We start from the raw sequence: 17707 nt of genomic DNA on the forward strand, positions 1-17707 counted from the left end.
GCTGTTGTTGTTGCAAGAAGTAGACAGAGCCGTAATGAAAGAAAACGTAGAGAAATTAACAATATTAGATAATATCGTTCTACAGGCTATCCAATGTATTGAAATACAATTCTTTTTATTTATTCGATGAACTATATGAATTGAACTGTTTGTTTTTTTTTATTTTCCTTTCGCTTTTGCAATACTGTTGTATTAACATTCATGTCAATAAAGTGAATTTTGTTTTGACCTGACTTCTTTTTTCCATGAGATGGAAGAATTTAGAATGTTGCGTGGCGCTGCGGAGAGCCCCCAGCTGCAGTAGTGCATGGATCAGGCGTAAAATTCATCCAGCCAGAGGGAACGATCACCAACTGTTCACAGCACGCCGGTCGTAATAGCGACAACCCATTGTAGGTATCAAAGAGGGAATGGGCCGTTGGGGTGTACAGGGCCAGGGACACGAGATTGCGGCGCGACCGGGCATGGTGCAGATGGTCGGTGATCGTTCCCTCTGGCTGGATGAAGTACGATCTGCTGGCATTTCCTCGCGTCTGGGTCACTGCAGTATATTGTAGCCGTTTCTGCTGGGGTTTCCCAAAGCAGTTTTTCAGGTGTGCTGTCCCAAGTACTCCCAAGTAGCAATCTCAGGCAGGATGGGTAGGTACATACGATTTCCACACACTCGGGATGCACTGAATGAAACAAACCAAGGTTTTTATACAGTGGCTGCTTTCCCTCCCGACTCTCCATGGCGGAAACCATTAAAACACGCAAAACCCTCTTTTAAATACAGCCACCTCCATTGTGTTTGCTCCTGTTGTCATCTATGCAATATTTCTTAGTAAATCACCCATAACAGGTACTAAAATTGTAATATTTTAGAATGCACACTCAAACACACAGAAAAGTAGCATCATTGAAATCTTAATTTACTGCTCTCTATAGAGTAAATTATTGAGTGTTTATTATATGCGGAGTAGTGAATTAGCTCAACCAGGAATATTGACATACAGTATTAGTAATATACAGCAAATAATACAAAACAAAGTATACATATATATAAATATAAATACTCATGACTATTAAAGTGTATTCATTCATGTACCAAAAGACCTACCAAAGGTTTGCCCATTTCAGGAAATCAAAAACGAATATGATGAGATCGAGACCTGTAGAAAGTCAACCACAAAAGTCTAAAAACTTAGTCATTAACCAATAAGTAAATAAAACCAGATGGAGATGTGACTACACAAGATTCCAGTTTATAGCTACAGTGGGACAAACTAAACACTAGACTAAATATTAACCTATTCTAGAGATGAATTTGTTTCAAATAGCTTTTTGAAATCTGTGAAATATTAATCTTGATTCACAGCATTAGGACAAAGTCTTCAGTTCATCAGTTCCAACTGTCTCTTCATATCTATTCAGTCTACATATCACCCATGTAGGCAGAAATTCCCAGAGCAACAGGTTAAACACAGAACCCTACGCAGAGTCGCAGTCTAACACACTTCTCTGCTCCTCCATTTCAGGAGTTACTTAGTGAAAATCCTATAGTGACGGTGTCTGCCCCCCGACCATCGAAATTATTTAAAAAGGTAAACAGAAGAGGAGCTGTGCATAAAAACCTCATAAAAATTAAAACCACAAGAGCAATAGTGCAAACGAATAGGAGAGTTAAATGTGGACTCTTAAACATCAGATCTCTCTCTTCTAAAGGTGTACTAGTAAATGAACTAATATCAGATTATGATATTGATTTATTTGGTCTTACTGAAACCTGGGTGGGTGATGGAGAATATGTTAGCCTAAATGACTCCACCCCTCTTAGTCATATTTATACTCACATTCCTCGAGGCGCAGGCCGAGGAGGTGGAGTTGCAGCTATCTTCGACTCTAGCCTACTAATCGGCTCTAAACCTAAACTAAACTATAACTCATTTGAAAGTCTTGTTCTTAGTCTTTCGCACCCAAGTTGGAAATCACTGCAACCAATTCTTTTTGTTATAGTGTACCGAGTACCTTGCCCGTACTCTGAATTCTTATCTGAATTTGCAGAGTTTTTGTCAACTTTAGTCCTTAAAACGGACAAAGTTATTATTGTAGGAGATTTTAATATTCATGTAGATGTTGAGAATGACAGCTTCAGTACTGCGTTTATCTCTTTGTTAGATTCCATCGGCTTCTCTCAGAGTGTTCATGAACCGACTCACTGTTTTAACCACACCCTCGACCTTGTTTTGGTGTATGGTATTGAAATTGAACATTTAGTGGTGTTCCCACAGAATCCCTCTTTATCCGACCACTGTTTGAGTTTGTATTGCTGAATTACTCGCCATTGGGCAAAAATTTCTATACAAGATGTCTGTCTGATAGTGCCATAGCTAAATTTAAGGATGCAATTCCATCAGTTCTAAATACATTATCTAGTCACAAAGTAACGGAGGACTCCTATGCTAATTTCAGTCCCTCCCAAATCGATCATCTTGTTGATAGTGCTGCAGGCTCACTGCGAATGACACTCGATTCTGTAGAACCTCTAAAAAAGAAAAATCTAAAACAAAGACGGTTAGCTCCATGGTATAATACTGAAACTCGCAAATTAAAGCAAATATCACGGAAACTTGAGAGGAATTGGCGTTCCACCAAAGTGGAAAATTCTCGTTTAATTTGGCAAGATAGTCTTAAAACTTATAGGAAGGCCCTCCGTAATGCCAGAGCAGCGTACTACTCGTCATTAATAGAGGAAAATAGGAACAACCCCAGGTTTCTTTTCAGCACTGTAGCCAGGCTGACAGAGAGTCACAGCTCTATTGAGCCAAGTATTCCCATAGCTCTCAGTAGTTACGATTTCATGAGCTTCTTTAATGATAAAATTCTAGCTATTAGAGACAAAATTCACCAAGACCTGCCCTCAATTGGAACCGACTTACAGTGGGTACGGAAAGTATTCAGACCCCTTTAAATTTTTCACTCTTTGTTTCATTGCAGCCATTTTCCAAAAATCAAAAAAGTTCATTTTATTTCTCAGTAATGTACACTCAGCACGCCATCTTGACAGAAAAAAACAGAAATGTAGAAATTTTTGCAAATTTATTAAAAAAGAAAAACTGAAATATCACATGGTCATAAGTATTCAGACCCTTTGCCGTGACACTCATATTTAACTCAGGTGCTGTCTATTTCTTCTGATCATCCTTGAGATGGTTCTACACCTTCATTTGAGTCCAGCTGTGTTTGATTATACTGATTGGACTTGATTAGGAAAGCCACACACCTGTCTATATAAGACCTTACAGCTCACAGTGCATGTCAGAGCAAATGAGAATCATGAGGTCAAAGGAACTGCCTGAAGAGCTCAGAGACAGAATTGTGGCAAGGCACAGATCTGGCCAAGGTTACAAAAAAATTTCTGCTGCACTTAAGGTTCCAAAGAGCACAGTGGCCTCCATAATCCTCAAATGGAAGACGTTTGGGACGACCAGAACCCTTCCTAGAGCTGGCCGTCCGGCCAAACTGAGCTATCGGGGGAGAAGAGCCTTGGTGAGAGAGGTAAAGAAGAACCCAAAGGTCACTGTGGCTGAGCTCCAGAGATGCAGTCGGGAGATGGGAGAAAGTTGTAGTAAGTCAACCATCACTGCAGCAATCCACCAGTCGGGGCTTTCTGGCAGAGTGGCCCGACGGAAGCCTCTCCTCAGTGCAAGACACATGAAAGCCCGCATGGAGTTTGCTAAAAAACACCTGAAGGACTCCAAGATGGTGATAAATAAGATCCTCTGGTCTGATGAGACCAAGATAGAACTTTTTGGCCTTAATTCTAAGCGGTATGTGTGGAGAAAACCAGGCACTGCTCATCCCCTGTCCAATACAGTCTCAACAGTGAAGCATGGTGGTGGCAGCATCATGCTGTGGGGGTGTTTTTCAGCTGCAGGGACAGGACGACTGGTTGCAATCGAGGGAAAGATTAATGCGGCCAAGTACAGGGATATCCTGGACGAAAACCTTTTCCAGAGCGCTCTGGACCTCAGACTGGGCCGAAGGTTTACCTTCCAACAAGACAATGACCCTAAGCGCACCGCTAAAATAACAAAGGAGTGGCTTCACAACAACTCCGTGGCTGTTCTTGAATGGCCCAGCCAGAGCCCTGACTTAAACCCAATTGAGCATCTCTGGAGAGACCTGAAAATGGCTGTCCACCAACGTTTACCATCCAACCTGACAGAACTGGAGAGGATCTGCAAGGAGGAATTGCAGAGGATACCCAAATCCAGATGTGAAAAACTTGTTGCATCTTTCCGAAAACGACTCATGGCTGTATTAGATCAAAAGGGTGCTTCTACTAAATACTGAGCAAAGGGTCTGAATACTTATGACCATGTGATATTTCAGTTTTTCTTTTTTAATAAATATGCAAAAATTTCTACATTTCTGTTTTTTTCTGTCAAGATGGGGTGCTGAGTGTACATTACTGAGAAATAAAATGAACTTTTTTGATTTTTGGAAAATGGCTGCAATGAAACAAAGAGTGAAAAATTTAAAGGGGTCTGAATACTTTCCGTACCCACTGTATCTCTTAACTCAGGAACCTTACAAACAGCTGTAGAACCAGATACATGTTTAGACTGTTTTGCTTCCCTCAATCTTTACCAACTAACTTCAATAATTTCTTCATCTAAACCATCAACCTGCCTCTTAGACCCCATCCCGACTAGGCTGCTTAAAGATGTTTTACCCCTAGTCAGCACCTCTATACTAGATATGATCAATCTATCTTTATCAACAGGCTATGTACCACAGTACTTTAAAGTAGCTGTAATTAAACCTCTTCTGAAAAAGCCCTAACTTGATCCGGATGTTTTAGCCAACTATAGACCTATATCTAACCTTCCATTTCTCTCTAAGGTTCTGGAGAAAGCAGTTGCTAAACAGCTGTGTGACTTTCTACAGAGCAATAGTTTATTTGAGGATTTTCAGTCAGGATTTAGAGCTCATCATAGCACAGAGACAGCACTGGTGAAAATTACTAATGACCTCCTTATTGCATCAGACAAAGGACTTGTCTCTGTACTGGTTTTATTAGATCTTAGTGCTGCATTTGATACCATTGACCATCAGATCCTATTGCAGAGACTGGAATATTTCATTGGCATTAAAGGAACCGCTCTAAGCTGGTTTAAGTCCTATTTATCAGATCGATTTCAGTTTGTACATGTTAACGATGAGTCCTCCATGCACGCCAAAGTTACTCATGGAGTTCCTCAAGGATCTGTCCTTGGACCAATCCTCTTCACTTTATATATGCTTCCTTTAGGCAATATTATCAGGAAACATTCCATAAGCTTTCATTGTTATGCAGATGATACTCAGTTATATCTATCGATCAAGCCAGATGAAACTCATCAGTTAGCTAAACTTCAAATGTGCCTTCAGGATGTTAAAACCTGGATGACCTGTAATTTTCTCATGTTAAACTCAGATAAAACTGAAGTTATTGCTCTGGGGCCTAAGCACCTCCGTGACGCATTATCTAAAGATATAGTTTCCCTGGATGGCATCGCCTTGGCCTCCAGCACCACTGTGAGGAATCTTGGAGTTATCTTTGATCAGGACATGTCGTTTAAATCTCACATTAAGCAAATTTCAAGGACCGCCTTTTTTCACCTACGTAATATTGCGAAAATCAGGAACATCCTGTCTAAAAATGATGCAGAAAAACTAGTCCATGCATTTGTTACTTCTAGGCTGGATTACTGCAATTCCTTATTATCAGGCTGCTCGAAAAAGTCCATTAAGACTCTTCAGCTGATCCAGAATGCTGCAGCACGTGTTCTGACAGGAACCAGGAAAAGAGATCACATTTCTCCTGTCTTCTTTGCATTGGCTTCCAGTAAAATTCAGAATAGAATTTAAAATCATTCTTCTTACCTACAAAGCTCTTAATGGTCAGGCACCATCTTATCTTAAAGAGCTCATAGTACCTTACTACCCCACCAGAGCACTGCGCTCCCAGAATGCAGGGTTACTTGTGGTTCCTAGAGTCTCCAAAAGTAGACTAGGAGCCAGAGCGTTCAGCTATCAAGCTCCTCTCCTGTGGAACCAGGTTCCAGTTTGGGTTCAGGAGGCAGACACCATCTCCACATTTAAGAGTAGGCTTAAGACTTTCCTCTTTGATAAAGCTTATAGTTAAGGCTGGCTCAGGTAGTCCTGAACCATCCCTTAGTTATGCTGCTATAGGCCTAGACTGCCGGGGGATTTCCCATGATGCACTGAGCTCCTCTCTCCTCTACTTTCTCTCCCTCTGTATGCAACCTTATCCCATTATTGCATGTTACTAACACAACTTCTCCCCTTTCTGGTAGTCTTGTGCTTTCTCGTCTCTCTCCTCTCTCCTATCACTTCCTGCAGGTTTTCTGGCTCTGGAGCTGTGGAGTCTGGATCTGTGGCTGCGGGTCACCTGCTGCCCCTGTGTTCCTGCTCGACACCCTCTACTGCAACGACTATTGTTGCTAGTCTTATTGTTATTATAATCATTAACATTACGATGGTTACCATTAACACTATTATAAATATCTGTACCTTTTTTCATTTAGTCTATAGCAACATTACCTTCACTGTCTGTACCTCTGTGTGTATATTGTGTAGGCTGCCTCCCCTCTCTCTCCCTCTCTCTCTCTCCTCTCTCTCTCTCTCCCTCTCACCCACCCTGAGCCATGGTTCTGCTCGAGGTTTCTGCCTCTTAAAAGGAAGTTTTTCCTTGCCTCTGTCGCCTAGTGCTTGCTCTTGGTGGGAACTGTTGGGCTTCTGTAAATATCATCACAGAGTATGGTCTAGACCTGCTCTTTTATGAAAAGCGCTGTGAGATAACTGTTGTTGTGATTTGGCGCTATATAAATAAAATTGAATTGAAATTGAAGTACATATGCAAACTGTTAGTCCTCCATTCATCCAACTTCATCTAACTTAGAGCTGTCAGAGCCACAATGCAATAGGCTACCAACAAACAACGCAAGTGTGTGTGGAAGCCATTAGTCCATGTGCACCCAGTGACCCTGCACATGATCATGCTGATGATGCTGCTCTTAGTCATCTTATTATCTGATGAGGTGTTTTGGAAAGAGCAGACCAATTCTTGGGGGGATTTCCAGATGTTGTTGTGAACATACTGATGAAATGTACAATGTACAATACTTGTCCGAGAACTTGTACGCTCATTGAAGTGAACACTAACACACACGGTGACATGCTAATGCACTGGTGGACGAGAAAATCCCTGAGGGTCATCTAACCACCACCCTTTTCATCCTTGTGTTTTTAGCTTGTCATTGATGTACTTGCATCAGTACTTCTGTTATGACCTCTAGTTGGCCATTTCTCTTCATCAGATACACTGAGAAGGAAAAACAAATGTCACATGTATTTATTTGTTCCTAACTCTCTTTCTTCCAGACAGGAAAAGTTACAGAATTTGATCATTTCTCCAAGGAAGAAAGAGAATATGAGAGACTTTTTCCAATGGCTGACTATGGAGGGATACATCTTTACATCTTAAAAGTTCTTGCACACATAGGACTGTGACTTTGACCTGTTTTTTTTTTCTACACTAGAGTCTAACTGGAGTGTAAAGCAGTTGAAACAGCTGACATTTATAAATCAAGGGCAGTTTTTAGGTCAGGACAGTGTTTTGAATTAGTCTTAGTTATGAAAATTCAAAGAAAGTCTTCTTCAAACAGATAATGAAACTAAGATATGATTCTATTCTTATTCCTCACTACAACCACGCTAAAACACCAATGGGCTCAATTGTGACTTTCTCTATGCCATGATTTCAAAATAGCTATTTTACACTACCAGGCGAACATAAAAACGTTATTAGACTTACAATGTGACAAGAGCATGGCTGGAGAAAAATAACCAGAAATAGCTGAAAATGTGAAAGGTATGATTTTTAAGCTGTAAATATAGCTGAAGCTTTGCAACACATGACATTTAGACTGTTCTCCATCTTCACTATCCAGCCATTTGTCGTCCTCTCAATCTCTCTATCCATCTTACTGCTGTCAGGCTATCTTCAATCCATTATCTGTCTGAAGCTGCCTGCTTAATGACTAACAACCAATGATTTTACATACAGTATGATGTTCCATAGGAATTCGTATATTCAAATTATGTTGGCTGACACTTCCTCCCTGGACCTGCACCTGAATGCAAAACTTCACATATACGCTTTGCCTCTCCAAAGCCCCATTCTAACTCAATCAGTTTTACTGGGCAAAATCCAGGGCAATTACAATTTTTATCCAGTATGAACCTGCCAAGTGCATAGCGCTAACAAGTACAGAAAGTACAAAAAAACCTTGACAAATTAACTTTTTTCAGCAGTACTCAGTTTGAACTGACATCTCTGCAATGTTCAAAAGTGTTCAGTATTTGGCAGCTGTCAAATTCTCAAAACACATGGATGTTACTAGTCAAAACCGACTTTGGATCAGGTGTACAGACAACTTTCAGTTGAGTTTGAGTTGCTATATCGATGCATGTATGCTTGCAATTCTTGTACCAAAAACTAAACACGTCTACAGGCGGCTTCTGCAAAAATATCTGGCCAAACTGCTGAGATATAAACCATAAACAGCTTAAGAGTTTTAAGGGACAGCATCTCCATTTTCATCCTGTAGAGAACTTTCTAGGCTTACTTTGCATGCCTTGTTGGACTGAATTTGTTTCTGTTTTGGTATTCTTCTTCTTAATCTTCTTTTGTTGTTGTTTTGTGAATATTTGGAGTGTGAATGTATTGAATGTACGATTATCACAATTATTATGCATTATTTAATTTCATTGATTTTTAATATTAAATTACATAAACAATATTATTTCTATAATATTTACATTTATTCATTTAGCTAACGCTTTTATCCAAAGCGACTTACAATTGCTATACATGTCATGCCTCTGGAGCAACGAGGCGTTAAGTGTCTTGCTCAGGGACACAATGGTGGATGTGTCACAGTGGGGGATTGAACCCGGGTCTCTCACACCAAAGGCATAGTCTTATCCATTGCGCCATCACCACCCACATATGTAAGTATTATTAATATAAGAGGAATATTATCTTTATTTATCCCCCAGGGGAAATTGTTATTGAGGAGGGGAATAAACTGAACTTTTATTGTCATCAACTTTCATCCATACATATAAGTTTTGGTGAAAATGATGAAGAAATTGAGACATCTCTCATGCATTAATAACTGAAATACAGTTAATTGGTATGCTCCTGATGTTTTGTTATTATGTTGTCTTTTACACTTTTAACTTTTTCTCAACACAGACAGGAGGAGGCAACAGGACATTAAATGTTCAGTGACTGAAGGTCTTGAAAGGACTACGTTCTGTCTTCCATTAAGGCCCTTTCAGAAAAGAAGCGATTTGCACTGTGCTGGAAGCTGCTCAGCGCAAAAGTTTAACCACTTTGACTGCGGCGTGCGCGCGGGGTTGGCGTGCAGTGCACGGTGCAACAATACACCATAGCGCGAAACTAGCCACTGAAAATAATGGGCCTCATAGCACAGCGGGTCAGAAGGCTTACACCAGCTTTTTTTGTTTACGTTGCACTGAAAGCTGGACCATCACCTCTACAGCATCAATTGTAAGTGAGGGGTTAAAGCTTGTTGACCGAAGGTTTTACATCGCATCCATATGCATATGATCACAGCTGCCAGAAACCTGACCAACAGATATTCACATGACGTGTGCCTGTAACTGACCTGAAGCTTTACATTCCACGAGTTCCTTGGATTCTTGAAGTCTGTCAACCAATCAATCAATACCTTTAAATATATATATATATATATATATATATATATATATATATATATATATATATATAGCCTCTATACACACACACACACATATATATTTTTTTTTAAATACACAGTCAAACTCCTACTGTCCAGCAGCACATAAGCCACTTTGGTAAGGAGTTTCTCCATGTGTCACTCCCTGCGGCCGCAGTTTTACACGCCGTTCAGAAAGCCAGCACGTTCCGCCAAACCACAAACAACGGGTTCACATTTACCGACTCGGCCACCAGTCCAAGGGGGCAAAAATGAAGCAATAAATAAAATAACCACTATCTCATTTCTTTCATTTTGTGAAAAGGCGCAGATCTTCTCATGTGTATGTGTAATTATTTCCCTCTCCGGCTAAGCGTTGTCATTGGGGACCGAGGCTGTTGAGTCGCTGCCAAAGCCCCATTCACTGTCTGCACATAGCCAGTGTTACGCAATGGCTAATTACTTCCACTCAGCCCAGACAAAACCGTGGAGAGAGAGAGGGAAAAAGAAAGAGAGAAGGGGGAAATGGGGGGTAAGTGAGTGATAAAATAAAATAGATAGAGGGGAGGATGGACGGCCGGAGAGGCGGACAAGAGAAGAGTCAGAGAGGAAGGAGAGAAATTATAAAGGAGATGAAGGGCAGAGGATGGAGAAAGAGAAAGAAACAGGAGAGAAAAAAGAGGAGGAGAATGACAAAGAGAGAAAGGAGGATGAAAAGACAGAGAGGAAGGAGGGCTAAAGACTCCTCATCTCCCTCCTCTCCCTGCGTCTCTGCTGCAGCGTTTTGGTAAGAGGCACAAAAAAAACCAACATCAAACCATAATGACCTCTTCACCATCCGCCACAACAGTTTTACCGAAACTCATGCAGCAGCGGCCAAATATGGTCCAAAGAGAGAGAGACAAATGTGGAAGACGTGTGTTGTCAAAGCCAGACAGGGCCCACAGCCCTTTTCCTCTCCAACAATTTTTGGAGATGATGTCATTATTCATAAAAAAAATAGAAAAAGAAAAATGTGTCTGCGCCTCCGGCTCAACTAGAGCAAAAGTAAGAGGGGAAGGAGGGAAGCCAGGGAAAGGGAGCAATGTAGAGATGAAGACACACGTTTAAAAAAAAAGAAACAGGAGAGAGGAAACAGGAGAGTTGGATCAGGACAAAAATAACTAATAGAAAAGAGAAAGACACATATAAGACATAAATGGGGAGAGGGAGAGGAAGGAGACAAACAATTCATACTTCTCCTCAATTTACTCTTATTTTTGTATTAACAAAATCTCCTAAATATGAGCTAAAGTTCAAAAGAAAGCAGTCAAAGATGCACCATGTAACCTTGAAGGAATGATAACTAGATATAAATGTATTGATTAGTGAGCCTTGTGAGAGGTGGTGAAATGGGGATTAGCTGGGATAGCAGTTTCCTGCTGTTTCCAGTCTGTGTACTAAGCTAAGCTAACTGGCTGTAGCTGAACAGATATGAGAGCAGAATCAATCTTCTCATCCAAAATTTCTGCCAGAAAGCAAATACTCAGACTATTGCTTTAACATTCCAGCATCCAACTCACATTTCCTACTGCTTCTCTCCCTTCAACTTTCCAATAAAGCAAAATTTTAAAAATGGAGTACAGTACTGCTGCACATCATACTAAGTTAAGTGAGATTTCTTTTAGAAAATGTAATCCCTACAAGTCTGGAGACACCTGTGCCACAGCCCACATGATCAACAGCAAAATCTCTTTGCACTGATGTGAGCCATTGTTTTTCTTCCGTGGACAGAGCAAGTCCAACCTTGTCGAAGTCAAACTATGTGGCAGCGCTACCATGAGCACAGCGTAGCGCTTTGATTTTACGCCACAACGCTGCACTAAAGCCTTGCTTCAGTTGCGTGTATCAGAGATTCTCCCATCAATTTCCCTCAGTTCTTCCAAGGTTCAGTTGCTTAAAATGATTTTGTTCTCCGCTAGAAGATGCATACTTTTACAGCAGATATCTGATATCTGTACAACATCCTGTTATAACACAATGGATCAAATCTACTATGGAATTTTTCTTGGAGGACTAGTTGATTCAGGACATTGTGAACCTGAATGGCTGTTATGAGGAGATTGCAGTGATATTCTTTTGTATTTTTTATTCTGCAAGACATGTCTTCGTTGCCATGACCAGCAGCATACAACACCCCCTTACAATGGGAGAGCAACCAATATATTGGCTTATCGCAGATATATATCATATATGACAAAAGAAAATGTTTTCAAGCTGAGGCAGTTTTGTAGCACTGATTTATGGCTAATTCATAAACTGAATCAAGATAGCTTTAATCTGTAATTGTCTTCCTTGTTAAACAAATGTCTTGCTTATAGACATTTTTTCTGAACATTACTCCCTGTGTGGGAATAAGGTTTCCTACCGCTAATTTAGCCTGACCACAGGGGCTCGTATGCGTAAAACCAAGGAAGTCTTAAGCTGTATTGCTGGAGATTTCAGCCGAAACATTTGAAGGGACAGAGCGAGGAGAGGAAAAGAAATAGGCAGAGATGGAAAAGGAGTGGTTTCAAGATGACAGAAAAAAAAAAGAACAAACCGCTGTCAGACACTCTGACAGAGACCATCAGCTCAGTCACACTTACACTCATCCTTCTTCTCCTCTATCTCCCCATCTATCCATCATCACTTCATTTCAGCATCACTGTATATCACGTCATCGTTCTATCAGATATGAGATAATTTATAAGCCCCCATTCATCCATCTATCCTTATCCATCTTTGCCATTGCTCTTTCACTTCTTTCACTGCCAATCTGCTCATCTATCTCTCTGCCTTCAGGCTCTCTCATGTGTGTGTGTGTGTCACAAGTGTGCGAGCGCATATGTGCGTCTGCTGAGATATTAACCTATTAGACAATATAAACAGTAAGGCAGACACATTTTTCCTTTCAAATCATCCAATCGTACAGATGATCCAGATTTTTTTGTATTTTCATCTAAATTATTTATTACCTTTGTCTTGTGCCCTCATTAAGATTTGTCATTTTGTGTTTTTCTGTCATGGAAACTAGATTTCTCTATTCAGGTCAAACTTTCACTAGTTACAAATTAATTTCAAGTTCTCTTGTTTTGTTATAACATATGCCATTTAATTTTGGAAACACTTGATTTTATTTATGTGTTTTGTTTGTTTTATTTGAAGTGTTTATTTTATGGTATTGGATCTGACTGGCCTCTCTTGTTTCATTTGCCCAGTTAAGAGTTGCTATTAAGCATACAACCACCAACCAGCCCTTTGCTCTGCTTTTATGACCTTCAAAAATCAAATAAGCAATTTCTAAAATCAGCTGACTGAATTACTGGATTTAATGGATTTTTAACTTGTGGCAACACTAACTCTTTTCCACTCTAGTTTTTGAATTGATTGGAGAAAAGGGAGGAAAAACTGCACAAAATGCATCCAAAATCATGAAACAGTGGCGCCAAGTTCTTAAACTCCAATCAAGAGTGGAAACAAGAGAAACACGCATGTTAACTCTGACAAATAAAAGAGGTGGAAAACATTTACTACAGTACACAACCTATCATGTTCAGCAACAAAAATGCAACTTTGGTGTGAAATCTTAGCTGAAGAAGTTTTTACTTTTCCTTTATTTGTCTTTTTTGACGAGAGTGAGCTTCCTCTGCATCTGGTTTTCTTGAGGCAAGCAAAACAAAATTTTCATGCACACATGAACATTTGACTGAATCTCAAAACATGACTGGATAAGATTTCTGTCTCCCAAAGAGAATGCATGTTTGTGTGTGTGTGTATGTGTGCGTGTGGTCTCCCAGTATGACATGTCTGTCTAATAGGCATTACCAGGCAGTCTGAGCATTTTCATTAGTTCCTAGAGTGCCAAACAAACCACATGGGTATGTGAGGCAGCTGCAGTAGTACTAGAGAGCCACGACAACCTTTATGGGGCAAGAGAGAGAGAGTCAGGGGCAGGCTAATCTACAGTGTGAATATAAGTGGGTCGAAGTGCATGCCTGCACACATCTGCCTACCAGCCTGCTTGTGTGTGTGTGTGTGTGTGTGTGTGTGTGTGTGTGTGTTTCTTTGCCTGTGCATGCATCCAACCCAACTTCCCATAGTGTGTGTACAAATGGGTTAGAGAGTAAAAAGCTGATGGTAGATTTCTGTGTGTTAAGTGTGTGCGAGCGCATGTGTTGCATTAACAATATATAATGCTAATAAGTGTAATGACATGCAGTTTCATTATGTAAAAGGGTTCCCACGCTTTTTATTGCATTTCAGTGCCAACGTTTTTTCCTAATGAAATGTACGACAGCTGTGTAACTTTAAAAAAAATAATTTGTTGGATAATCTCAGCAAACACTGTTCCTTTTTGGATCTCATCACATATCGCATTTTTTAAAATTACTTCAGTATATTCAGTTTATAAGGTTGTATCGACTTTGTACCTGAATACAAAACATACACAAAATTTCATTGGCAGGTCACTGACAATTTGTCAATTTTCTAAAACAACTATTAGTCATGGCAAACAAAAATTCAAATCTCATAAATCTTTGTGACCGTGGGAAGCCTGCCTGTGTGTTTAGAAGTTAACATCTATGTGGGCTACAGCACACTCCAGCCAGAGGCTGAACTGCTAGTGAATCAGTATTAAACAGATAACAATACCTTGTATTGTTCTTATTTACTTAATGTGACACTCTTGCTTGAGTTGTTGACTGTGGCTGTGTGTGTGTGTGTCTGTGTGTCCTACCTGACCACAGGCTCTGGTATGGCCTCCACGTTGGCAGGGACCTGAACCCCCTTCTCCCACTCTTGTCTCCATGGATCCGAGAGCACGTAGAAGTCGTCCGGGCCGAGCTGGGCCGAGTCCGGCAGCTTCATAGCCGTGATGAAGTCGGTACGAAATACCTGCAAAGAGAGCAAGGCAGGAAGGGGAGAGGTGAAGTAAGAAATGTTTGGTTAAATGGTCAAAAACAGTGACGATATATACTTCCACTTGTTTTGGGGTGTTAACAAAATTCTACTTCTGAGTGTCTTTAGAAGATGGGATGAGGTGAAGAATAAATGAGAGAGGGAAAGGAAAGAGAGGGAAGGAGGAAAAGGGGAGTAGGACAGATAAAGACAGGGAAGGTGTTTACTGTTGGCCCGATTAAAAAAGGAACCATAAACAATGTTCATGCTTTTTTTGTGGCTTATCATTCATTTTAACCAGCATATTGGCTCATTGTTGGCAGGAGTGCAGTCCTTAGACTATTTGTACAACTTTTCATCATTGCTGCCTGTTATCTTTCAGCAATAAAAACATTTTATTTGTCTATTATTATTTATATTTCTATTCTGGTACTAGTCAATTACACAATTTTCTTCCTCGATTCTAAATACTCCACGACCAATCTTTTCTTAAAAAATGATGCAGGCAGTACAAACAATTTCATCATTAGCTTCAGGTAAAGGATTCAGCTTTTTATTTGAACAGACAACTCACATGCAACTGCTTGAAATGCTAAATGAAAAAAAAAAACAGTATGTAACTCTTCAGAACACTGTTTTCCTGTGTGATATATTTTCTGCCTACTATGTTTTCTGTTATGCTCCAAAAGACCAAAGCAATTCCTTATATGTGTAAACCTACTTGGGAATAAAGGCAATTCATATTTTTCTTGTTCTGACTTACATCTTTTCATTACATCTCTTCTCCACATCTTATATGCGAGTGACTAAGATGCAAGGAAAAGATGCAAAATGTAAGACAAATGAGAACCTGACAGAGGAAGTAGAAAGGTGAGAAGGAAGAGGAAGACTGATAAGCTGAAGTGTTGTGGTCACAGTAACCATTAACTATATTGTTAATATGGAGACCTTTACAGGTTAGAACTAACAACATTCAGCACAGGTATATATATAGAATATATACTTATTAAATGAGTGTGTATGTAGGAGGATTCTATAAAAACAAACAAGGTGTGGTTGTGCATGATGCAGTGTTTTGAAGACCAGAGGGAGAGGGTGTATTCAAGCAGACATAATCATTCTCAAACAAACACACACCTACACAGACACGCACATACTCAAACTCTCTCGCTCCCTCTCTGTCTGTTCTAACAGGGACCTGAAGCAATGATATAATCAGTCATAAAGTCAAGGACATCAGCCAAGAAAACACACACACATAAACACACAAACCCACACAGGACAACAAGCAACACACAGGCAGTGCAAAATCAACCGTATGACTTCACTCTACATTTTATCATTTCTTTCTAAGCCTCCTTATCCCTGCAAAATAGGCTGTCCTCCTCCAACCTACTCCCTTGCTCCCCCCCTCCGTCTCTCCATTAACCTCTCCATTCCTTTACCTTCTTTATTTTGACCTGATAGACACAGACAAAGTAGAAAAAGTGGTATCAAAAAGAGACTTGTGAGAAGAAAAACATGGTAATAAGAGAGAAACAGAAGAGGGCGCGATGGACAGGGAGTGAAATAACATAAGCTGGCGGAAGAAAGAAGCAAATTAAAAATAGAAATCTACGAAAAAGAGCACAAGAGATGGAGAGAAAGTTTGTCAATTGAGTTTCCTTTACATTTTCCATATCACAATATATATAGCTTTCACAGTATGAAATGACCACCCCTAATTTGCTGAAACACAATATTTTTGTATATAAAAAGTGTGACAAGAAGCAATATAAACAATAAATACATCTCATGAAGAAGCGGACTTGGACTTAGAACCAATAGAGGGTTTTCAATGGCCGATTCTGATATTTAGAGAGCATGGCAGCAGTTCGTTGATATCAAAACAAAGAAAAGTCATGTATAATCCCATTATTCCATACAGATAACAATCTAATATACATGGTTATCTTAGCCAGTAACGTGCAATTATAAATGTAATTTTTATTTATTAATGAAACATTGGCTTATGCTGTAGATTTCAGAACTTGACTGGTTTGTTTCACATGTTTCACAAGTGACGTCATTCAACTGCATTATTCTGTACAGTATAGCAATATATATTTAACACAAGCCAGTAATGGTTTTAGATTAGATCTGCTATCATTTAGGATGATATATCGGCCTCGTGAGTGCAGGTATCGGCCAATGCCTGATTAATTGGCCGAGCGGTTTTCCCAATCTATCACTTCTTGTGGACAGAAGGTTGCTGGTTCAATCGGTGGACCAGCAGGATAAATCTGGGTGGGAAACATTATAGAGCAGAGAAAGAGACTGAATCAAAGAGAGATATAAAGACTGTGTTACCAGGGAAGAAGTAGCCAGAGAAGCGGTAATATGCTGTATATCTGCCTTGACACTCAGGGGAGCTGATCTTTTAGACTGCTGGGGAAAAAAATACTGTTCAGGAAAGGGGAAGACAGAGAACGATAGTGATGTAAGAGGACAGAGAAATGAATAGGAAGAGGAGAATTGTTCAACTAAGTGAAGAGAGAGGAGGTGGGGGCAAGATCAGGAGAAAAAGAAGACAAATTACCACCAAGTATGAGAGGAATGAGAGAGAGAAAGAGAAAAAAAGAAGAGGGTGATATTAATGTAAGTGGAAAGAGAGATGAAAGACAAGACAGGATGAGACTGTGTGTGTGTGTGTGTGTGTGTGTGTGTGTGTGTGTGTGTGTGTCACAGAGCAGTATATGAAAAGGCCATATGTAAAAAGCAGCATCCTTGCTTCTGCTGCTTGGCTGCCTCCACTGTCTGCCAGCCAGCACAAATAAATAATGCAAGTGTGTGTGTGTGTGTGTGTGTGTGTGTGTGTGTGTACAACTGCGAGTGTGTGTGTTTAACAGTGTGTGTTATTTGTATTTGTTTATGTACAACCCACTGTGACTGTCCATGTGTGCATTCAAGTTATGTGTGTTCCTCTCCAACTG

General features: G+C 40.0%; 1 protein-coding gene across 2 annotated transcripts in view; it reads right to left on the reverse strand.

Annotated features, from left to right (window-relative positions):
- jade2 (jade family PHD finger 2) overlaps window positions 1-17707 on the reverse strand; it is a 192873-nt gene that overhangs the window by 119770 nt on the left and 55396 nt on the right. For both annotated transcript variants that reach the window (XM_038707524.1, XM_038707523.1), the window contains exon 4: window positions 14575-14732. In XM_038707524.1, the coding sequence (XP_038563452.1) occupies window positions 14575-14732 (158 nt within the window). The remainder of the gene's footprint in view (window positions 1-14574; window positions 14733-17707) is intronic.

The sequence above is a fragment of the Micropterus salmoides genome, unplaced genomic scaffold (genome assembly GCF_014851395.1).
Source record: "Micropterus salmoides isolate LMB-PRFRI ecotype aquatic unplaced genomic scaffold, ASM1485139v1 Ms_hic_scaffold_9, whole genome shotgun sequence".
Taxonomy (NCBI): Eukaryota; Metazoa; Chordata; class Actinopteri; order Centrarchiformes; family Centrarchidae; genus Micropterus; species Micropterus salmoides.